General features: G+C 39.4%; 1 protein-coding gene across 3 annotated transcripts in view; it reads left to right on the top strand.

Annotated features, from left to right (window-relative positions):
- Positions 1-25,603, top strand: part of LOC113008489 (E3 ubiquitin-protein ligase SH3RF3) — a 116,851-nt gene that overhangs the window by 65,509 nt on the left and 25,739 nt on the right. For all 3 annotated transcript variants that reach the window (XM_026145937.2, XM_026145941.2, XM_026145938.2), the window contains exons 2-5: positions 11,135-11,410; positions 15,372-15,467; positions 24,003-24,311; positions 24,904-25,019. In XM_026145937.2, the coding sequence (XP_026001722.2) occupies positions 11,135-11,410; positions 15,372-15,467; positions 24,003-24,311; positions 24,904-25,019 (797 nt within the window). The remainder of the gene's footprint in view (positions 1-11,134; positions 11,411-15,371; positions 15,468-24,002; positions 24,312-24,903; positions 25,020-25,603) is intronic.

The following is a 25,603-nucleotide window of genomic DNA, read 5'->3' as shown; positions in this document are numbered from 1 at the left end:
GAAGTTATTCAAACAATTCTTCTAATACATTCGGTTGTAGTTGATATGTAGAATTTTGGAAGCATGAAGTGGACACTAGAGCTTGAGCAATGTTTGTCTCAGCAGTGTATATAACCTGCAACTGTTCACTGTAAGTTTGCAGTGAACAGCATATTCATTTGTTTCCCTGCAGAAGCTTCGTCTGTCATGAGTTCTTTGTCCCTATTTCCTCTGAGGAGTAACACCAACTACGAAAAACAGCTGTACATTAAGTGACAAACATAAAGACTAATGATAGATGAATTATTATTAATCTGTGCATTATAACAAGACATCTTTGAGCCAGGAGTGCTGTGATGTGCAACCATTTCAAAGGACATTAGTATCAACGGTCACCGATCACCAAATAACTTCCCTAATATATCCTCAACCTCAACAACCACCTCTGTTTACCATTATATAACGTTTATTTATTTGAGACTCAGTGTTTGCCATCATTCACAGCAAATAAATGAATAGATTTACATGAATACATGAATATTAGTGTTTTGTTGTCATTTGTTGTTTCAGTCTGTCAGAGTCAACTGCATTTCTTCTGCCTGTGGAATCTGTGTGCATTCTTACGAATGTAACAGCTGGTTCACACATGTGAGTCTGCGTGCGTGTTTAGCGGAAGCATTCAGCTCTTTAGTGCAGGTCAATGAAAACCCACAAGTGAGAAAAACCTTTCAGAACGAAGGCCAGGCGTTCCCGATGAAGCTTTCGACCTGCCAAACTCATAAAGCAAGCTTTTTTTCAATCAATAGTTCTTGATTATAAATCCTTTTCACAAAACACAATTCACAGCAGCAGATGTTTGTTGTGAAGAACAATGTTGGCCCGATTTTTAAAAGTGAATGTTAAACACCATTGTCAGCATTGTGAGATTGGGGCTCTCGTGGGCGACATTATTAACTCTTTCTACTTGCGGTGCAACATCAGCAGTTGCTTATGCTGCTGTGTTGAATGCAGCGCACGCCCTAATGCTGTAGTATTAGCTCATCTATGTGAGGAAGAACCTTCAGTAGACCCTAAATATGTAGATCAGCTGTAGTTAGCTTGACATTTAAACAAATGTATATCAAAAAAAACAACAACACAAATTTACTTATAAATTGTCTTTGGAAAATTAGTCTTCAAATTTGCCCAAAACTTGAAGAGCTGGCTGGTCTCACTAAATGAATTTAAGCCATTTTAAATAACTTTAAATGATGCTTTTACTTCAGGGTGCCGATGTTTTGCCTAAACATTATTATTAACCTCGTGTCCGGTACAAAGGTAATAATAAGTTTGGTTGTTTTTGTATTAGATTTTCATAGATTCTCTTTTAGTGTACTTAATTTGTGTATTTATTTCTATGTGAAGATTATATCCATTTCGCTCATGTAAAATCTTAGTTGTGTCACTTAGCTGGCAAGGATAAGAGCAGCTAATGGTGCAACTTATTGTTCGAGCAGGTGAATCTATCTTGTATAATAAGGTCATTAATACTGTGTGTGAATGTGTATGTGTGTATGTAGTTGTGTGTATATGGGTCACTGATGTGACATGTAGTTGTGAATCATTTCTATTAAAACAATGTGTTAATTTCATGGTTTTATCGTTTCTATAAAACTCTTCACTTTAAATAGATTTGGTTTTAAGAACATTGAAATAATATATTGTATGTAAACCCAAAACTATCCACTCTCCATTTGAATGAATGGCATTTAAATGATAACAAATTAAGCATCATTTTCCCAGCAACTGCCAATCTCTGGCAACCACTCTAAACTGGTTGGGGAATATTCATTTTCCCCTTATGACAGGTGGTTGCCAGATGGTCATGGATCAAACTGTGTGACAGGGACCATTGTCATGACACATGGTTAGAGGTCATGTGTCTACACAATCTCAATAGATACCAAAATTTTTATCATTGTGAATATAATTGTCAAGTAATATTTATTACTTTATTATGAGGGGGGGAAAGTAATAATAGTGAAAAGAATATTTTGTCACGGGTGGATGAAAATGTTTGTGCCTCTCTCTTAAATACCGATAAAAGTAGCAGAATTCAGCTCATATGTAGGCTGCTACACTTTCTATGTCAGGTGGTATAACCAATGTAAAACTGGGAAAATGTTATTTTATTCACAAATTACATATGTGTGCTTGTTCTGACAAACACACAAGTTAATAGAAGTGTCCAAATAAAAAGTGTTTAAATTAAAAGAGTAGGTGACTTAAATGGATGATTACTGCACTAACTGCACATTTCACTGAAGTACACTGTGCCTTGTGAAAACTGTCTCTGATTATCATTCACACACATACACAAGCGCACACTCAGAGATGTGACAGATGGGCGTCCTAGCAGCGACTTGTGCATTTATTGTATGTCACCAAGGAAAATCAGACACACACACACAAAAGTATTCCGAACACTTTCTTACCCTTTTGCTGCAGTAATTACCATTTGGAGGGGTGTGTTTGTCTGTCTCTGTGTGTGTACATGTGTGTTTACTGATGAGAATAGTGCGCTGCTGAAAGGACACAAAAAACTCCCTCTGCTTCCCCACTGAGATCCAAGAGTCCTGGCTTGGTTTTGCCCACTCACGCAGTTCTGATCCTTTCACACATGTACTGAGAGCTCAGGATAGATTAGTTTCCGTTCTCACAATGGTGGGAGGACTGCAGGAAAGCACCGCTGAGCTTGAAAGTAATCAAAAGAAAAGTGTGAGAGGGCTGTCACTTACCTTACAGCAACCTTCAGTGATGGGTTTAAAACTTTGCTGCCTCAGTTTTATCATTAATTCATGGAAAAATGGAGAAAAAAATGTTATCTCGAGATACAGCCTGACAGACAACACACGAGCCACCGGAGTTAAATTCAACACAAAACTGTAGATAAGTTTTAGCTTTCATTTAATCCCTACCATACTCCCGCTTGACGTTAATCTTGTAGGTGAAGCAGTTTTCCCGGATGGCCATGATGTAAAAAATTGTAATTAATTCTAAAAACTTTGTGTTGTGCATGTAGAATGCAATTTTCTGCCGGGGAGATTTTGCATCCCCCGATCTGCTACTACAAATATTCAAGAGTAGGACAGCTTAAAATATATAAATCTTCTACAAAAATGAAGCTGGAACTAGCTTATCTAAAGGGTTTTATTTGTAAATGAAAGGGGTTTATTTTGTTTAATTTATTCATAGGAAATACAAATTGCAATAAAAGTGGCTATATACAAAGGTGTAATTGTAAAACTGCATTTCTAAATACTTTGTAGCCATTCAAATAATGTCTAAATTATGAGGGTAGGGGTACCTCGTAGCAAAGCAAAGTTTTGTGTTGAGCTGCAAGGGATGAATTACAGCTCAATTAGATGCAATTAGAGAGAACAGAGTGACTCAGGGACCTTTTCATATGTGCTGGAATGTTTATACAGTAAATTTAACATGTTAAAGGGTTTTTACAGTGCTACAGAGACACTTAGAAAAGCATTAATAGTGTTATAGTCAAACAATTGGGGTAATGGGTGGAATGAAAGCAGCAGAGAAACATTAGGGTGGAAGGAACGTTCAAATTCAGTAAAAAGAAATATTTAAGTCCTCTAAATGTAATGTTCCTGGAATTTTAGGTTTAGTTTTGTACATAAATGTTAAGGTTTTAGTGTGTAGCAGAGTAATGTTTTCATTTAGCAACTTGAAAGCTGAAAGCATCTAGTTAACCCTAGCACTGGTGTATGCCAAATTACCTACTGAATAGAATATGTGTGTATCTGAATAGAATATACTGAATATACAGTGTGTGTTGAAGAGTGTTGAAGTTAAATGTTTCCAGCTGAATTAATAAATGATAAATTAAACTTCTTGCACTCCAATTTTATTTTATTTTTTTTGATTTTTCTACATTTTATTTCAGGTATTTTGCCTTTTAGATAGTGTGCCTACATTTTAGATTGTTTTCAGTGGCCAAATAATCCTGTTTTTATTGTTTTATATTAGTTAGTTTTTATATTTCTTGCTTTGAAATGTGTTCTATATTAAATTTCACTTGACTTTCAGTGGCAGATTATGTATCTTGTGTAATGAAAACATTTACCTTACATCTTTCTTAACAGAGAATACACTTTTTACTTGCAAGCTCGGCTTGTAGTCCAGGTTAAAGCTCACAGGAGGACAGCAGTGTTATTAGTGGCAACATCTGGCTCAGCTGGGTTGTGTTTATTGCACTTAAACACAAACATTTCTGCTTAAATGCTCACTAACAGAGTTTTTAGGGGGGGATTGCTTTAAAACGGAATTAGATTAACTCATACACTCTATGAGACAAATACCCTTTACACCAGCAGGAGCTGCTCAACCATGGAAACCAATGCCATGAAGGCCCTAGTGCATAATTCTTGTACTGATGTTAATGTGGAGGTTTGGATCTCTGCAATTATTGAGTCAGCAGAGTGTTAGCAACTTTAACACATTATATGGCTCATCATTCTGTAACTTTACATGGTTTGCTTCTTTGTGGCTTAGCTGCTGTGGCTCCTGAAAACTTTTACTTTGCAGCAATACCACTCACCAGCTCTTTGAAATGGCCCATTCTGTCACAAATGTTTGTAAAGGCAGACTGCATGGTACTTGAATTTATACACCTGGTACAATGGGATTGAAAACATCTGAAATGAAAGATTAAGAAGTGTCCACATTTGTACACACAATACCCAGTCTGTCACAGGGCTAGCAGAGAGACAGACAGCCACTCCCACTCACATCCACACCAATTCAGAATCACCACTTAATCTCACACTTGGGAAGTGGGAAGCAACTAAAATACACACAAACAGTACCTAGAGAAAACCCGCACAGGCAGAACATGCAAACTCTGAATCTCCCTGTCATGATGTCCAGACCTAGAACTGTCTGGTTCTGCACCACCCTGTCACTACTAATACTAATATATCACAATGATACATATCAGTTTATTACCAAAAAGAACTGCCAAGCAAAGACTGTTCCTCCAAAGATGATTGATAAAATGGCTTTGTTCTTGTGGCATGTATTGCAGTCTCAGATGATCGCCAAGCAGAGAGAGCGTAGCCATCGCCCTCCTCCCGGCACTGAGCAGCAAACACAGCAATTCCCTGATGAAGCCATGCGGCAGCTTCTACCACCCAGTCTGTTGGCCCAGGGGCAGGCAAATAAAGATTGAAGAGAGGGAGGAAGGGCTGAGGGAAAGAGAGAAAGGTGAAAATAATCAGAGGAGGAAGGATAAGAAGAACATAGAGGGAGTGCAGAAAATGAGAGTTGTAGGGGCACAGGTGAGAAGAAACAAGTGAGTCTTCCAAAGGGAAATGAAGACTAAGAAATTTGTGTGACGTAGCTGTTCTTCCTCCAGTACTGTCTTTCTTTTGCCAGATTACAATGTCTCACATCTCCACCACCATCTTTGCCATCTGCAACTATTTAAGCGAAACTCCCAGTTTTGGGGGAGTCTTCTCAAAATGAATTGCAGCCTCGCTGAAGTACGTCTCCTTGGAACTATGTACACAGTTTATAAAACCAATCTAAATGGCAAATATTTCTTGGAAATGTAAGGCCACTCAGATTACATTTTTTAATAACATGAAGATGAATTGTTGATGTAATGCTGGAAGCTACACTTTTACAGCGTATCATTAAAATAATGACAAAGTAGTTTATTACATTTTGTTATCTGCCAAAAAATCGTCCACTAAAATATCAGGTCACGTCATTTTAGGTAAGAGGAAGTGTTTTAGCTGCATCCTTCAGTCGACCACCTCTTACTTACAGAATAGATTCCTCTTTTAATGAATCCAGCTGTGTACCAGCTGTCTACGCAGGTTGTCTATTTTTTTGTGTTTTGCACATGCAGCTGTTGCATTGTGTGCTTTATTGTGCGCTGGGCTCCGAGCACTTCCAAAACATGAGCAACCTACTGCTACTGTGCCTGAACACATCCTGTGCACACACAGATGGAGCACCAGGAGCTGCGCTTTGTGGCAGCAGGTTAGGAAAAGCTCTTTCCTGTTTTAACCTGACATGAATGCCCTTGCGCATAAATCGGAATCCCTGTGCGTATGTATTATTTTGGTTTGAAAGAAGAAGAATATCCTTTATCTCATTTTACAACATGGTCCACACAACAGCTCATTTTGATCTTAAGTGGGCTGGACCAGTGAAACTCCTCTTTCTTTCAGTGGAAACTGTTCAGCTACACATTTAATCCCCGAGATGTCTAAATATAAGTAAAAATGTCCAATTTCAACAATACATCTCAATTTTTTTACACGATAAAGAAATGCCTGTGTAGTAAATGAAAGAAATGTGTGAAATTGCAGAAACGTTTCTGGTAGCTCATTGCACAGACTGAGCTGTAATTGTAAAACAGACATTTTCTGATATTTCACAGAAAATTCTGTTCTTTTTACTGTGGACCCATTATAAAAAACAGACATTTTGATCGCTGATAGTCATTTAACTGTTTGTCCTTTACGTGATTATTTTGGTATGGTATAAACTGTCATGGGGGAGGTCTTTATCAGCAGGAAAAAACTGTAAAACTTATTAAAATGCATTTAAATGTGCAAACTTTATGCCCTCTTTCACTTTTTCTAAAGCGGTCTAGTGGTCCGAAAGGTAATGTTTGCCGGGCCAATTCTGGCCCCCGGGTCTTATGTTTCACACCCCTGTTTTAAACACACCTGACCTCAATCCACACTTTTCTGCCCAACATCTGTGCCGGCAGGTCTGGCACTAAGGAGAGGAGGAGAATATGTTTAGTGGAAGGTCTTCTTTGATCAAGTGTTGTTTTGTATAGTAGTGAAACACAAGCTGTATTAAATGTGTTACAGTAGAAGAGAGAAATAGCAGTAGTAATAGTTAAAGCAGCATTAATATTTTATTTTACTTTCTAGTTGTTTGCGTGTGTCTGTGTGTGTGTTTCCTCTTATTGCGTCATCACTGATCTCAAAACAGTCAGGCAGGGGAGCCTCAGGCTGTTCTCTTCAGTGCTCTGTCTGGGGAGAATCTATCTATATGTGAGTGTATAAAATGTCAGTGTGTGTACGTGTGTTTGTGTTATTGTAAACAGCTTCTCTGTGAAGAAAATAAGTTTTCACTCTCATGCATTGTCTCTTCTGTTACACAGTGCTGTTTGTTTACCTGGATCTTCTTTAAGATAAACTCCCTTTCAGGACCGCTTGCCTCCAAGAACATGTTCGGTTTATTAAGTGTCTGCTGAACGCTGCAGTGTTTGTTTATGTGTGTGTGTGTGTGTGTGTGTGTGTGTGTGTGTGTGTGTGTGTGTGTGTGTGTGTGTGTGTGTGTGTGTGTGTGTGTGTGTGGTGTTGGAGAAAGTAAATATAGGTGTACTGCGATGATGCATATCTATGTATCACTGGTTATATGAAAATGACAGTTTTATCTCACTTGCTGAATCTAGACTATATTAGCCTTTCCCCCTTACTTGCTGTTGCTATTGCTGTCAAGATTTCCCCTATAGCATGCCACGTAGGCAGGTTAAATAACTTCTCCAACAGTGGCTCACCTTCAACCCACAGTTATTTGCTAAAGGGTCACACACAGTCAGAGAAAATTTATGATTTTTTGAGCACACAAGCTGGTTGTGAGAGAAAAAAGTGTGTTGCGCGATCAGTTGCGAGTGGTTGCTGGAGATTGCTAAAAGTCACTCTGAAATAAACAGGTAGAACCCCATTGACCTACAGACTGGTCAGTGAACCCTTGCCATCAGCTGGTCACTGAGCTAGGGAAAAGTACGTATTCCATGACCAGTTGCTGAGTGGTTTCTGAGGCTGCCGGAAATCACTAGTGTGAAATCGGTAGCAAAGAGGCCTATGGTGCTGCACCAAAAAACTTCTTGGGATTGTTTTCGTCGCTAGCTGGTTACCGTGGCTGCCCGTAGTTTGCATGGCAGATGCCAACTTGGCTGCAAACGCTTGCAAACTATTCACCAAGAGGTCGTGAAAATGTGATTGGTGCGGCGCAAACTGGAAACAGAGGCCTTCAAAGTAAAAGTTGTGCCTTGTGAAATGTGACGATTGCAGCAGTAAGGTACAACTTTTACCTTGAAATCAAAGTTTCTGGTTTGTGTTACACCTTTTCAAGTTTCAAAATAAAATAGTGAGTGCAGACAAGTTGTGGCTTTAATGCAAACTATGAATGAGCGTGACAATTACTAAAGCAATTGCAAGGAGGTTGTGCTGCAGCACCCTCTATGCAACTAATTTCACCTAGCATCAACCAGCAATCTCCAGCAACCACTAGCAACAGGTCAGGGGAATACATTATTTTTCTCACTTGCCAGATGCTTGCTAATCTGTCTCAAGGCCTGTGCGACTGAGGACTTATAATTAGCTGGTTAAGGGGTATTGTCTCTATGAAAATGTCTTCATTCTATTATCTACAGACATGATATTATCCTAGAGCATACTAGAAAACTGTCATAATATCTCACCAGATGATGATCCTTTCAATAGGCAGCATTATGTAACACCAAATAAAGAAACAGCATTGTAATTGTGTTACAGTGTAGAGATAGTTTTTCCTACTGTGCTAAAAATGATATGGAAAAATGTCAGATCCTATTGTCGCTATCATATTGTATATGGGTTTGCTCAACAGAGTGGCTTACATTTCCAAGTACAAAAAGAAATAATTAAGAGAACAGCTAATATTTGGCAAGAGCATCCAGAGCACATCTTGTGTTTATGCCCCCACACCTGTCATATCAACCTAGGTTCAATGTGGCAGAGAAAACTGGGTATGGATTTAAGCTAATCCTCTCTAAGGCATAAGGGGTGGAAGTTAAGGTAAAGGGAAGAATATGTTAACAGGGAAAAAAGGCTGCTACTTATATTAGCACTCTAAACAGAAGTCTTTATTATTGTAAGTTAGAAATAGCATGTTACAGTAGCTATTCAGATATGCCAGTGCTGTGTTATCATGTAGGTCCCACCATTACTGGAGCTTTTGGGATGATGCCTATGCTGAATTTTTATTTATTCATGTTTATTCTTAACTGGGGGAATTTCAAACTTTCAAACACAATTCTCAATACTTTTTCAATACACCACAGGAAGACAAATATAAATTATTTTTAAATAAAGTTTAGAAAAATACAAATAATAACATCAACAACAACACTCACCTAAAGCAAGTAATAGTAATAATAATAGTGACTTGCACCATACTCTTTTCCTTCTCTGACGTCTCATTGGACACAAATAATCAAGCTATCCTGGTAAACTAAGACTGTTTTAAAATGACAGACAGGCAGGACCGATAATGTTAGCTGAATGACTCCCACATTAACTTTATCCTTTCATCATTAGTCACAGCCACTCGCCACTACCGTAATAACCTAACAAGAGGCTATTGTGGCTGTCGGGGTGCTCCCAAAAGAAATGACTGACTCAAACATATCCGCATTTATGATATAACTGTTAAAAACATTAATATTCTCGAAACAGGAGCTTTACTGACCTTACAAATCATCTGTTATAACTGCTAGTGAGGGGAGGGCTATGTACCTGCCTGAATTCAATGTGAACAATATCAATACTGTTGCAAAGGAGTGTCTAATCCAATATTAATTTTTTATAATCAATTACTATCTGAGTCTTCATTTTTTTGACAACCCAAATATATATGTATGTCAGAGTCATATTGAAAAGGCAGGATTGATGAGGTAATTGTTCATGAACTTTCCAGCAATTTATTGTACGAGCTAGTCAGTAACTTACAATTAAGACGCCATCTGCTTAGCTGTGATTCATGTTCTGTTACATGTGCTGCAGACAGAGCAGCACATATAGCAGAATGTATACCCCAAGGATTTCATACAGTATCCATCCATCCATCCATTAACTTCCAATTTAGGGCTGCAGAGTCTGCAGGTCTGAAACCTATATCCGCTGTCATAGGGCAAGAGTTACAGTCTTGTGTACCTGTGATAGGCCTATGCATGCTGGGTATCTGCCTAGCAAATCATTATTTTAAATGATTTCAAAAGCACACTAGTTAAATGCAGTTTTAACACAAATTGAGTTCAGTGTGACGTTTTAATCATTTTACTCAAGTTTGCTTCATGTATCTGATGTGTGGAGGATAAATGGTGCGTTTGTCCTGGACATTTGATAAGTAAGACACCGAGGACCTGATTTTGATGAAACTCACGGGAGTCATGCTTCATGCCGTTCTGGCATTTTGAAAATTACTATGTTTGGCCCAAGGTGGGAGCAGCAATTACCTTGCAAACATTTTAATAACCCGTCATATCTCACATACTGCTGGGGGGGGATAAAATGAACCTTCAAGCACATATCCAATCCTCAATTTCTACAAATTTGTCTCCAGGGCCTGTAGTTTGTAATATATTTGATTTGCCAGTGTTTTAAGTTGGTTTATAGCATGTTTACCTCCAGGGTTTGTTTTTTTTACTTCATTTACTCATCGCTGCAGGGGTCACCACCTTGTTTGTGATTAGCAAACAGACCTGAAGCCCATTTATTCCGGACATGACACAAAGGGAAATTCTGTTGCATCTTAACAGAATTTAATAAAAAAGCATTACCCTGTAATCTGTCAACCCCAAGTGTAGTTATCGCCTAACATTTCAGCACAGTTGCACTAATTTTAAACAGAAATGCTTTTAGTCTTCTGTAGAGATGTAAAAAAGCTCTTAAAGCTGCTCTGTGTAAGATGTTTATGTCAAAAGAACACCTGCCGTCGAACCTTTTATATTAATAACTCCTGCTGTACTGGAGAGCATTCTTCATATTGAAATATAAGAGGAAAATGCAAATCATTTCAAAACACCAGCAACCAAGTGCTCTAATCTAATCCTTTTAGCTTCTGTTTTGACCCCTTCATCATGTAGGTTATGATTTCAGAGTGTATATTACAGAATTTATCTTCTAAGATTTATTGGAAGGGTTTTTAAAAACCTGAAGAGACACAAAAATGTAGTATTTAACATGAAAAAGCACCCGAATAGCACATGCCATCCACCCCTTTCCTTAATGCTTTTTATTGATGCCCTTCTAAAACGTTATAAATTTCTTCTGATATTAAGTGCTTCTGTGTGTATGCTTCACAGAATATCCCAGCGCTACCTTGCGGCAAAGCCCTCTATTCTTATGAGGGCAAGGAACCGGGCGACCTCCAGTTTTCCAAAGGTGACATCATCATCCTGCGACGCAAGGTGGATGACAACTGGTACCACGGCGAGCTCAATGGTTGTCATGGTTTCTTGCCTGCTAGTTACATCCAGCTGCTGCGTCCCCTGAGCCAAACTCCACCCCAGGGCAAAGCATTGTATGACTTTGAGGTCAAAGACAAGGACCAGGATAAAGACTGTCTGGCCTTCAGCAAGGTAGCACACACTCATAGTATACACATGCTTTTTTAATATCCGACACAGAATAACATTTAAAAAAAGGCTGCATGCTTAAATCAGTAAAAAGATCCGAAGGACTGATGTGTTCAGAATTTACAACAGCATAAATACTGTAGCAGGAGAAAACACTTATCTGTAGTGTTAAACCAGGCTGGTTCTTTGTAGGGCACTAATAATTTATTAGCTCAGACCCTGCTCTACAGATTGGTTCACAGAATGTAAACTGGAACATCTTCAAACAGAGAAACAAGTGCATGCTCTCCTCAGTGGAGTCCACAGATAACAAAATAGTCTGCTGTCTCTGATAAGATCAGTGCTGTTCATGAAATCTAATTGTTTGACTTAGAAAACGAATGCCTTTGTTACTGTTATAAAGTCATGTGATCTGTCTGAGCGGAAAACCAGAATAAGTATTACTATTTGCGGTAGTGTGTTACTTGAAGGTGCTGGTATTTAAAGCGACTGTAGTTGCAGTTTCATGTTTTACTTTGTTCTCTCTCATTTTAACAGTTTACACCACTTTTTTTTTATTTTACAGCTGATGTTTTCATCAGTGTAAGTGATTGTGTATTGTGTTTGTTATGAGGTTTTCTACTATGGAGACAGCAGACAAGTAGCGGGGAGTTGCTGCACTGCAATCATTACCAGTCTCCTCGAGGATTTGGCTGAAGTTGAATTTTAACACTCACTCTTTTTTGGGGGGGGGAAATGAAAGTTCTGGCAACTGATACTCTCTATGCCCATCTTCAAATAATATTCTTCTGTTTTAATGCCAAGACAGCATTTACACCATGATTATACTCAAAAACTCCACTAAAATACCACTATTTATTTACTGGTGGAGTCTAATCTATTCTTTTTCATGTGGATTTGCATGGAGTAAAATCCATTGTGGGGTTTTGGTTTGTTTGATGTGAAATTAATATTAAAAGTATTTTCCAAAGCAAAGGCCAGAGAGGAACAACCACCTGGAGGACACTATTGCCTTTCTATGAAGCAGATATGTGCTTTGTGTCTGCATTGCAAAATTGGGATGGGCTATTTCAGGAATTTTGCTACATAACCCTACCTAACTTTCTCTTATATGTAAAAATGTAGATGTCACATTACTTTCTCATTACTCCATAAAATTATCTGAAATTCACTGTTACATAATTACCAGCTAACAGTATAAACTCCAGGCTACAGTTCTACACACCAACACAAATGCTTTATGTCCCAATGAGGACACAAAAGATTGTTCTTTAGTGTTTACATTTAAACAAAAAGCTGACAACACAAAGCAAAGAAAACCTTTACAAAGAGACTGTTGAAGTTCAGGCTCTGGCTGCTGGGCTCAGCATAGCTTAGCTGTACCATCACTCTGGGTTCTTGGCTAGCTTTGTGTTAGCATGCTGTCTGTGCAGAAATTGGGTTAGCAAGGTAATGGATTTTCTGTCCTGGGCGTTGTTTGCACTTTACAAACACGCTCCTTTTCTTCAATAAAATAATAGTATAGTGGTCCCTCGTTTTTCACAGGAGTTACGTTCTAAAAATAACCCGCAATAGGTGAAATCCGCGAAGTAGTCAGCTTTATTTTTTACAATGTGTTTTAAGGCTGTAAAACCCCTCACTACACACTTTATACACTTTTCTCAGACAGGCATGAACATTTTCACACTTTTCTCTCAAAGTTCAAACCTTCGTAGAAAAATAAGTCCAGTGTTATACAGGGTGGGCCATTTATATGGATGCACCGTAATAAAATGGGAATGGTTGGTGATATTAAAGTCCTGTTTGTGGCAGATTAGTATATGTGAGGGGGAAAACTCCTCAAGATGGGTGGTGACCATGGTGGCCATTTAGAAGTCGGCCATCTTGGATACAACTTTTGTTTTTTCAATAGGAAGAGGGCCATGTGACTCATCAAACGTATTGGTAATGTCACAAGAAAAACAATGGTGTGCTTGGTTTCAACTGTAATTAAGACTGTAATATAATTGCCAAATTTACTACGGTAACATGGTACACTACTATTGTACTGAAAACTCTAACCTGATTACAATAACGTGTTGCTCTGTAAGGCATTACTCCCAACAGTGCCTGGATCCTAACCAGCTGTGTAGCATGGGCTCTTTTTTGCTCGTGGATCTGTGATTGGAGTGTCAAAATGTCTATTACATTCTACTCTCCAGTACTTCTAATGCGCTTGTGGTTGTGCGTCATCATGAGTGCAGGAAAAAAATGGTGCTTTTACAAAAGACAGGAAGTGTGAACTGGAAGTGCAAGAAAAAAAACGTGTATTTCTGCTCTTTGTGGCCAAGCAGATTGTTAATTGGTTGGGTATCATGTTGCTGCCAGTAATGATGTCTCTATCTTATAATACCGTTAAGCTCAAATACACGTAGAACTGGCATTAACTATCCTCGGGACTTGCTGTCCGCAGCTTTCTGTATTTTGGGAATTAAATTGTACAAGCGTGGGTACATTTTCTGTGTCAGTCTTACTGATCTTAATGACCTTTATCATATAAGAGGTAGATAATCTGAGTAGCCGATGTCAAAAATATCACTCAAATTATACTTTGAATAGGATGGAAATGAGAGAAGGCACTCAGTCCTTGAGCAGTGCACGTCCAGGTCGGGCTTGGTGTAAACAGTAATTTGTATTCTCCGTAATGTTGTGTTCCTCTGAGCTTATCATTTTTTTCCCGCTGTTACACAGGCCTCATTTGTGCTAGGACTGAAGGCTCGACACCTCCACTCTGTCTTTGCACTCTAAATGTGTCTGCAGCAAGAGAACAAGATAGTTTATTAAATTACAGTGTAATGTTCAGTCTAGTGTGGGCGTCTTAAGACCTATCACGGTAATGTAAAGTGTACACACGTTGTTTCCGACACACCGCTCTCTGCATCCAGGAGAACAGATAATGCTGGGGCATCACATTATTTTGATTTTTAGGGTTAAACTAATCAACAGGTTAACAACTAAAAATCATGCAAGACCATAATTCACACAGAGACACGTGCCCCCGTGGAGTTCTGTATGCGTGTTGTCATGCAGAACCAGTGTGTGTGATATTGTTTTCTCAGTGTGAGAGGTAATTACTCAGTATGACTAATACAGAGTCATTTGCTGGCATTATCACTGCCATCCCATAATGGTCTAACCAAGACCTTTATGTGAGGAGAGGAGAAGCAGAGGGAAAAACATCATATATTTATTATATTACATGTGATATTATATCATATGCACAATGTAGAGATGGAAGTGTACACAAAGGTACATATTTACTGGTAACCAGTATGTAAACTGACATCAAATTGTTGGTTTTTGTTGTTATATACACGATTGTTGATCGATGTAAAGTTGGTTTGGGTTGGGCACGCAGATGTAGAAAAAAAGGAAAAACAGATGCATCAGTATTCACCTTAACTTTGCCCTAAGGCAGTCATTTTAAATATTTCTGCAGAGTGTCATATTTAGCTCATTTTTAGCTCGCATTTTACATTTGAAATGGGAGCAGCTCAAGTAATTTGAATTCAGTAGCCTGCTTGCAGTCACTGAAAAGGGTTACAGTTTGTAGTTAATATGCAGTGGCTTGCAAGGATGCCAGTGTGTCGTGCTGGAATTGTATCAGTCCTGAGTTGCCGTTCCAACATAAACATAAACAGCCTTGAAAAATGTTGATTTGCCATTTATTAAATATATTTTCAGGGACCTCAACAAGGTAGCAAGGCATCACTTGGAATAATTTGATCATGCTTTCATAAGCAGCCCATGTTTTAAAAAAAGTCACGTCATTATGCATAAACGCTTTATATGCAAAGGCAGAACAAATAAACTTTGTTTTTTCTGCAGCATATCAAAAGTAGTTAAATGTCTATTGTTCTGGAAGTGTGGTATACGGTGTATACTTGAGTGTGTTTGTAGCTTCACTCATTTCCTCTCTCCCCAGGATGAGGTGCTGACAGTAATCAGGCGAGTAGATGAGAACTGGGCAGAAGGCATGCTGGGAGACAAGATTGGCATCTTCCCAATTCTTTATGTGGAGGTAAAATGGCATACAAACACAAACCCACTGCAGAAGTGTCGATGATGCTGTAGCAAAACATCCACTGTCACATCTATTGTCATTGCTACATTGCTACTTTTAAGAGAAGAGGAAGAAAATGCGATCTCCTTTTATCAAACACTTGATGAAGGCTTCAAAAGTTAGTTTTGCATGTGTCCACTGAAAGAGTGATAAAACGCTGTCTCTACTGTGGAATGTGCCGAAAACTGACAAGTAGAAGCTTTCCATGTTAAAGAAAGAAGTTGACTGGTTCAGATTTGTTAGCGAGCGGAGGATAAATCAGTATAGTCGCCAGTAAAAAAGCTGAATATGTTCACCTTTACTAAATTATTGTTTCTTGATACCAAGTAGGTTTCAACTAAATTGCATTCCGATTCAGTTATAAATTTTACCAAAGGTACTGCTACTACTGTAGTCATTAACTCTATTCTTCTTTAGCACAGCTGCACTTTGTTCTCTGTACTTAGTGAAAGCATATCTCTTGTCGAAATTCACTGCCAGTGGTAATGAGTAATCTATTATTTATTTTCTTTGGTTTTAATAACCTCACTACCATAAGTGCAGAGAGCAGGGACACACGGAGTGTGTGCTCACTCTAAAGTTAGGATGTGAGAGGAGATGGCTACATGTTCTTGGCTGATTAATGAAATGTTGTAAAGCCTCCAGCATTAATATTAATTAACGCTGGGATTTCACTCTGAAAGGAGGCATATTGTGTGTTCATTATTCTCCATTAATCATGCTGTTTCCGCATTGAGATTCCACATTATGCTTCCATATCAGGATGTTAAGGCTTGACCACTTTCAGACGGGTGACAAATTTAAGTGTCTTAGTGAGGGGCTGCGCCACCACAGCTTTGTATTGATTTGCAGTGACCCTTTCCTCTCAGGCAAGGCAGTCGGCCTTATTTTAGCTCGACCACAAGAGACTTACTGGGCCAGACAATTAAAATATTTGCGTAAAAACCACCAAAGTTTAAAGAAATCCAAGTACTTTCTGAAAACATCCATTCATTTCTACTTAATGTCTTTTTTTAAACAAGTTAGTAAAATTTTATTGATATAGCACCTTTCAAGATGAATAAGTGCTTTCCAACAACAATAATAAAAACCTAAGACTAAAGTGTTAGCCAAAAACAAAGCTGAAAAACAGGCAGAGTTTTTAGCTGCCTTTTAAAAGAGATCACCAAGTCCACAGATCTCAGACTCAGAGCGAGAGCGTTCCAGAGTTCGGTGGCGCCACTGTTGCATAAGCTCTGTCTCCTTTATTTCACAGTCACGTACGCTGTATAGCCAGCAGGTCCTGATCACATGACCTCAGGGACCTGCTGGGGATGTATGGATGTAAAAGTTCACTGTTGTATGGCAGTGTTTGTCCACGCAGAGCTATAAAAGTCAAGTCATTTTCACTTAAAGTGAAGTCTGAAGTTGATGGGGAGCCAGAGCAACTGATTTAGCAACAGTGTGATATGTGAGTATTTAGAAGACTTAGTCAGAAGACTTAGTCAGAAGGCTTGCAGCGGCGTTGGAACAACTTGGAGACGTTCAAAGGAAGCCTTGCTTAGACAAGTAAACAGTAATCCAGATGTGATTAAATGAAGGCATGGATGACAATCTACACAGTGTGACACAGTGGAACTTAAGTGATAAAAAGCGAGAGCGAACCAGAGAATCCAAAATGTAGACTAAGTCAAAGGTACCTCGATGTTCCTGTGTGAAGCGTACCTAGAGTTTCTGTTATGTTAGGTACAAATCAGTTGGGGGCACAAACAAGGACTTCTGTTTTCTCTCTTTCTGTATTAATAACCATTCATTCAGTGTACTAAATTCAAAGAAACTTAAAAGCATCGCTCTGTTTATCCGTCTTTTTCAGCATGGTATTGCATGACATGTCCAATGCCTTTGTGGGCCTTTGTGCTGTAAAATTAAAAAGGATTCAGAACTCTGGTTTGGATTAAAATAACAGTTCCGAAGCAAGTGTGTTTGCAATTTTTTATCTCTACGACACCACAAATTTGTAAAAACGCTGATTCTCGCATGACCTGTCCAAAACAAATGATGAAGTCTTCAGAAATGACAGGAGATTCACCCACACTACAAAGAGCTTTTGTGTGTGTGATTTTCAAAACAGCGGGAGTGCCAGGAGTTCAGCTGCAGTGTAGTAGCTGCATTGTCTTCTTTATAAAGTCAAAGCAGATTTTTAATGCACAGATTAGAGGCAAGTCGCTGTAGGATGGAGTCATCCTATATGCTGCTTTTATACATTATATTGCTTTTTCTTGCTGAATAAAGCACATATTATATAAAACACTTAGTAGTACAACACAGCACATGTGTTACAATCAGGATCCATATACATGTGTATATGAAATCAGTGGTGTGTTTTTTCTCTAAACTTTAATCATACTGCTCTCTGAATCATTTTTCATTTTTTCTCTATGTCTGGGTTTGCAGCCTACTCATGCTTGTACTCTTGGCCACACAATCTCACACACACAATGTCCTTGAAATTAGCTAACAACTCTAGAAAAGGACTCTCTTAGGTGATGGTGATTAAGCCATAGGCTGAGTCGTGTTGGGATACACACACACACACACACGCACCCGCACGCACAGGGGTTCCTATTAGATCGAGATGCATCAATAATTTAGCCCTCTCCATCACTCTCACACAGTGGGGGTGCAGGGGCATGTTGACGACGTGCGAGCAGACGTGTGAGTGCTTGATGTGTGTGCGTGCGCACGCGCATGTGTGTGTCATCATTTAAAAGCCAATAAGGAGGACCCAGCTGGAGCCTCTGCCGATCTGTGGCCCTGTTCAGACCAGGTATTAACATTAATTTTGAGTGATCCAATCATAAGTAGACAGCTCCAGATTTTAATGCAACAAAGATGCAATAACATCCCATCACTCAGACCTCATTGAGAGGTGGGGTGAGCCACATATGGGCAAATTGTTTTTGCAGTTGCTACATCATTGCGAGCCACTTAAAAGGACCTTCTACTCAAGTGGCGTGCCTACTGCAGGTGCAAAGCAGCAGTGCGTCTGGCAGAGTCCTGCACTTGCTTGATTACCCACAGCTTGTCATTAGCTATTTGTATAAGGCATAAGGCTGTTGGCCGCTTGCTCAAGAAAAAATTACAGCCCATTTAGATCATATTGTTGGGTTCTAACAGATATTACTGGGATTTGTGGTAACTTTTTGTGATAACAGAAAGCAGATTTTTTTAAAAAGAAGCTTAGAGTGAATTAAAAATGGTGTCATCAAAGTGTTTAGTAAAAATGAAGCGGTTTGAGGTGGATGTGTTTAATATCTCGGGTACTTGTATTAAAGGGTCACAGCTGGTTTAGATTTGCTTGGAAATAATTGTGGGTAAGAGGTTGGTTCTTGAAGTCTGTTATACTATACAGATAGAGTGTGCATTTGCAAATGTTGACCTGTGCGTGACTCTGTTATTTGAGCTTGACAAACAGAAATAATATGCTTGTGTTTTCACATACAGAGGCGGGAAGGTGAGGTTCAATCATAGGTTACTCAAGAACCGTGCGGAGATAGATTCTAATGCCAGACATGAGCTGACTTAGTATACTAAGATCCCTGTGTGTCTGCCCTACTGGATATTAGGGCTGCCACAAACGATTATTTTGATAGTCGACTAGTCACCGATTATTTTTGCGATTAGTCGACTAATCAGATCATCATCCATTAGACGTAAAACGTACAGCTTATTGCACCAGCAGCATCTGCTCTTATATAACTATCATTAGCTTACAGCTTTAAGTGTTTAAGGTCTGTGCTAACTAAAAATAAAGACAATTTGCAGATTGTTTCGGTGAAGATTAATAAACTCCTTGCTATCTAAAATATAACAGGACACTGGAGTATATTCTGGAGCATCTCACACTTCTGATAATCAGCTGTCTGCTTGACGTTTATTCAGCTGTGTAAAAACTATAACTTTAATCTCAGACAAACCGATTTACTCAGGAACAAATAAAATACTAAAAAAAAAGCCAAACAATAACATTTTAAGTTATCTAAGTGACTCATATATATTTAACCTGAGTAGCGAAAGACGGCGGTGGGTTTGAAAACGATTTGCGGGGAGTCCGGTGTTCTCACGGCGCTAGTGAGCCTAGCCCCCGGCTCGCTAACGAGCTAGTGGGTAACAGATGTCTCCGAAAACGTCGGAGCGCTTTTGAAAATATGCGGTGTCTTGATAAACTGAGCAGATATTTGAGGTTTGCACAGCTACATTCTCGCCTGAAAATATGTTAAACGTTTATTTTGTGACCCAGAAAGAATAATAAGAGTAACATTAAAACTAACTAGCTGCCGCCATTGTTGGAAACTGCGCTGGGCCGCGCTATGAATTCTGGGACACAGCTGCTTCTTCTTCTTCTTCTTCTTCTTCTTCTTCTTCGGGGTTTAACGGTAGCTGACATCCTTGTACATGCAATGCTGCCATCTTCTGTTTCAGTCCGTTATTACACTCTTAAATCCTGCCACTTATTCCTGCGTCTTTTGTGATCGTACAAAGTTTCAAACGACGCGTCGACTATTAAATCAGTCGTCGACGATTTTGATAGTCGACGTAATCGTGACTAGTCGACAAATCGTGGCAGCCCTACTGGATATGAAGTAAATACCACTTCCAGATCACTTGCATTGCTGGTTGATGTTGCACCAATTTGCACCAAAAGTTGTATCAACATTTTTTTTGCCAGAAAGCTTTGAGTTTTTTGTTGGGGCCCTCTGCATTAGTAGATCTCCCCTAAAGGGAAAGGGTGTTATTTTTTGACACTATTCTTTTAAACTATTCATTTAATTGCATGGGAAGCCGTGCAGAGCCGGGTGCTCTAATCTTTTCATGTCAGTACATTTCACGTGTTAAGAGCCATGCCAAAATAATTAATTTTTCATTATATACGTGTTATCTGATAATGTCTGTAGGTCTTTCAGAGCTTATGCAAGAGTTTGCATCACCACATCTCTATTTCTAATCTCAACTGTATTGAAAAGAGAATTAAAACAAGAGGACAGAAACTATCTAATTTTACTGACTGCAGGAAATGTATCGTTAAATTTGTGATTCGTTTGATTCGGTAAGTTTGGGTGGATTTATTGGATGTGCCTGGGTTTTTTGGGGGGGTTAAATGTTTGAGAACAGTAGGGTGGATGATGTAAAGGAGTAGATATGCTTTGCATTTGAATATACTGTACCCGACATGACTTTGAGTGGATATATAATGAGCGGGCTGGTCTGTGTTGTGTAAGTTTGCAGCAGGAGCTGAAGGAGCTGATGTGGTTTCAGGTAGATGTGAGCTCAGTGTGCATAAGTTTGTGCTAAATGACAATGACTGATTTAAGTTTAATGATGGTAACGGGAGACATATTGGGACTTCCTTTGTTTTGTTCTGTTTTTGTTGTGGAGAGTTTCCACTTTTATGTATCCCTGCAGCAAAAGGAAGTTGGCACATGTCTGCCACCAGTTCTCTGCGTGTGTGTGTGTGTCTGTGTGTGTGTGCTTGTGCTAGTACATGCAAGTGTCCTGCTGGCTTACCCTTTCGCAGTGCAGATATCAGCTCATCAGCTCGAGTCTCAGTATTACCCCTAGAGAGGAACTGACTCTCCAAAAGGTACACGTTACAGTTAGCTCAACACATAATAGATGACCTTGGAGATTTCATTCAGCCAAAAGCACCAAATGAAGAACTGCGCCTATCAAAACTTCGCTCTCTTTTCTCTGGCTCTGTCACTTTCACTCAAACACGCACAGACACACACACCGACATGCACCCTCTGTCATTTAATGCGCCATTTTCAGTGGAACAGCTGAAAATGTATGTGCGTCTGTGTATCCGTCCAGTTGTTGCATTCACAGACAGTAACTGGAATGTGTTTGTGTAAGTCACTTAGTGAAAGTGTTGGATGAATTCCTGACTGTGTGTGTGTGTGTGTGTCCTCTAGTCAACCTCATGAGAGCAAACTGAGTTATATCTGCAGCATCAATCCATCATGCTCATTAGCATATGATTTGGCTTTGATTAGCATATCTATTAAAATGGAAATGCAACATCACCAACACTGAACCCAGACAGGGCGGCCCTGTACACACTTTGTCTGAGTCTCTCTCTCCAACACACACACACTTATATACCACACATATCTCTCCAGGGGTTGCTCAGGGAATTTGTTGGAGGATGCCAAAGTTGATGATGTCTGTTAATGTATCAGATGCGTTAGCTTATATGTCATCTCTCTGTTCAGACATTTATTGTTAGAAACTCACTGCTTCATAGATATTTCTGAGCCCAGCTGTATATTTCAAACTTATAAATATTCAGTCTGCTTTGATGACTAGAATACAAGAGTTAAAATTGAAAGGAGTTGTTCCTTTGGTCTTGTTCTGTGCCAAGTCATACCTTAATTTGGCATGAAGTGCCGATGAACTACATGTACATGTACAGTCTTTCTTTGGCATGCTTGCAGGCTGCACAGCATGTAACAATAGGCTGCCATTGGCCTGCAGGCAGCACTTTAAAGACCCTTGCTTAACACTGAAGAAAAATGTGAAGCGGAAATGTTAGACTTTCACTGAGGTAACAAAAGTGAAATACTCAGGTCATAATGCGTATATAGTATTTATGTAAAAGCTGCAGGGTTTCTGTCTGAGTGAGGCGAAGGGAGGTTGAATTGCAAGCAACAGATACTTCAGTAACAAAGAGAAGCAGCGTAAGCACCGGAGTAAGAAGAATTAATGAGCGGCAGGTTCTTGTAACGATTGCTTGGATGACTAATTGGATTGTACAAGCAACGTGTGACAGTAAAACAACTTCACTGCCAGCTTAAACTACCTCAGAGCTCCATAGTGGTCAAAAAATACAAATTGTTCCTTTCAGTAATCCCATTTGCAATCAAATATGTGCTCACGTCCACAGAAAACACAATCAGATTAGTTCATATAGGGGGTTTTCCAACGCTTGGTAAGTATTACAGATAATAACATAACATAATTCAATTTCTATGGAACACTCATTCTCATATTTTCACTACTTTTTTATGTTGATAAACACATTTTGCTCTTTCCTTGATAATATGATGCATACTGAGTACAGTAGGAAACGGCAATGATCAGGACTACACCAACAAACTTCTTGTTGCAGGTCAGTGCCTGACCACAAATAATCAAGATTGATTAGATTTACAGAGGTGCTTTTACCTCCTATACTGGTGCTTTTTCCCAGCACAGCGATCCATAATTTAGACGTCTAATACTTCTATTATATAGTGTATCGCATGTGTAACTGTTATAAATCAGGATTTAATAAGTAAAATTATTTATCAGCTGTAAGGGAACCTGGAATTTGATACTTTGCACTCGTAATTTATTGGCTTATTTTTTTCGAATTATTTTCCTTCTTTACCTCAACAAAATGATGCATCTTCTCCTCTGCCGGTAAATCACACTGTCTGTAAACAGACCACAACCTGCACCGATAGTGTGAGCTCTTCTACCTTAAAGTTAAAAAAAATAAAGTAGGTGTTTCTTTCTCATCGATTTCTGGTTGAAAAAAATGAATAAATAAAATTGACACATTATTAAAATCCAGAGCTCTGACCAGATGTTAGAGTCACAGAGCCAACCTTTTTTTTTAATCACCCAGTTAATGAGGCTTTGGATTCATTCATTTTTGCCATGTCTTAAAAGGATGTTTTACCAAAACAACAGAAAAATGGTATTTACAAAAGAGTGCAGTGTCAAGATTGCGTGTAAGAGGTGGAAACTGGGGTTATGCCACTAACCGTGTTGTATACGTATTTCTGGGAATTCCTTTTTCAAGGTGCAAATTATAGGGAGGATAATTTTTAAATCAATAGAGCAAAGTAAGTGATTTACTGTGCACATAATTTCCTGCTAATTGTTCCAATATTTAACACCAAAAAGCAGCATGTCTCATTTTTTGTGCTTTATATTGAAATGAGCCGACTGCACCTGTTTAGAAAACAACACAGCTTTTGTAAATCACCCAGCTAACGACACCTATGAGCGCTATTTGGAGGTGGCCCCCAAACTCTGCAGGTCAGTCCCCTGTTTAGTGAATCAGGCTGATTGTGTCTTACCCCCCCAAAAAAATGTTTTTCCTGGAAATACTCTGTAAATAAATGTTTGAAACATGTACAAGACCATCTATTGGTGAGAAGAAAAGGAGTAAACTCTGGCAAGCAAAGTGAATGCTCACCTTTCTGTGGGTTATTTGAGTATCTGTGTGTTTGAGCTACTGTCAAAGTGTTACACAGAGGGAGTCTCACCAGACCTGCTGTTGTAAGTGATGATTCTTGTGCTGCTGGTCTGAAAAGCTGCCAGCAAGAACAAGCAGCAAGAGAGCCACACAAACACACTTGAATGTACTGGAGATGTACTTGAACCACTCAGGTCTGAAATCGAACACCTGAACGTCTTCTCTCTCATAGTTCCCTCCCCCTCTCCTCTCCTCTGCTCTCCTCGCAGTTAAATGAAACAGCCAAGCAGTTGATGGAGATTGACAAACCTATACCAGCTAATGCACCGGGTCCGAGCTCTGAGCCGGCCCCGTTGGGCCCCTGCTCTTCCGGGCCCTCCCCAAGCGCGTCCCCGTCTAATGGAAACGGCTTTGGCCATCGGAGAGGCGAAGGAAAGAAGAACGCCAAGAAGCGCCATTCGTTTACCGCTCTATCCGTCAGCCAGAGGGCTGCCCAGCTCAACAACAGACACAGCATGGAGATCTCCCACCCAGTCCTCATCAGCTCCTCTGACCCCAGAGCGGCTGCACGCATCCAGGTGCATGCGAACGCTGTGATGTACACAGACCCCATAATTACAGAACGCAGCAGATCTTTTATATCAGGGAAAATCAGTTTGTTTGAACATAAGAAAATACTTGATTAGATGTAATGTGGCCCCATTATGTACAAGTACTATGCTTGTTTTGTATTTAAAAAGTGTATAGTGAAAATCACTTGGATTTTTTGTGCATTTTCTAGTTAAACAGCAGTCAACAAATACGTTGCTTGGCATGTAATATATCTGCGGGGAACTAATATCAGCCAGTGTATTGCCCCTGCTGATTCCTTGGTTTCACCTCTAAGGCATTGCTTGCATTTCACAAACCAGAGTTCACTTCAGTCACTCTGTTACTCTAGATTTAATAACTTATTCCCCAATCACCTACTCGTCCAGTTCCATGTAAATAAAATCATTCCTCTTATTTACAGCATTTCACTAGAGACGCATTGCTCTTGCAAATACTGCCTCTGGTTGTATTTAGACGTGGGTTCAGTTTGTATTCTGTGAATAATACCCAGCATGTATACTGTAAATCTGCATGTGGGTTGTAGGCATTTTCATTGTATATCTTTCTGCATTTCTTTAGGATGCGTCTCCCCCAGGTCCCTCTCCCTCCTTGGCAGGGGTGCTGGTGCCCCCCAAAGTGGCATCCATAACCTCTGAGCTGCTGGCCCATGCCAAGGTTCAGCTCCCACTCAACATGTGAGTATGCCTCAGTGCTGTGAGTTCACCCAGCTGTGACTTTCTTTTCTCTTTTTTCCACCTGCCCATTCTGTTTATCACAGCATACGTGCGACTCAGATCCAAGCTTGATTTCACAAGCCGCCTGTTGGCAGCGTTAAAAATATTTCCTTTGTTGTGCTCTGAGATATTGGCCGTGTTCCACCACCTCTGCACATTCGCTCCTCCACTGGTCAATGATGAAATTCTCCCCAGACAGGAAAATTGCACCTCTGTTATGCTATTTCCTCACTTGTGCGATGCTTACGTCAGTGTTTCGTAACAAGGCTCTTAACAGCATTTTACTGTACAGGTTTTTGTTATTTCATTAAAATGACCATGTTAAGAGGGATGAGAGATGCACACAAAAAAGATTTCTGTCATAAAGATTATGACATAAAAAGTGAGACTATGACTATCACACTAACATTGCATGCATTGCAACATAAAAAGAGGTGTTATGCATTAGGATGTGCATGATAAAGTAATTTATTGCTGCAGTTGGAGACTTTAGCTTTACACAAACACAAAAAACTACATTGAATCCTTTGGAAAAATTTAGGTGG

Source organism: Astatotilapia calliptera, chromosome 16 (genome assembly GCF_964374335.1).
Source record: "Astatotilapia calliptera chromosome 16, fAstCal68.1, whole genome shotgun sequence".
NCBI lineage: Eukaryota > Metazoa > Chordata > Actinopteri > Cichliformes > Cichlidae > Astatotilapia > Astatotilapia calliptera.
This window is presented reverse-complemented; position numbering and strand designations above follow the sequence as displayed.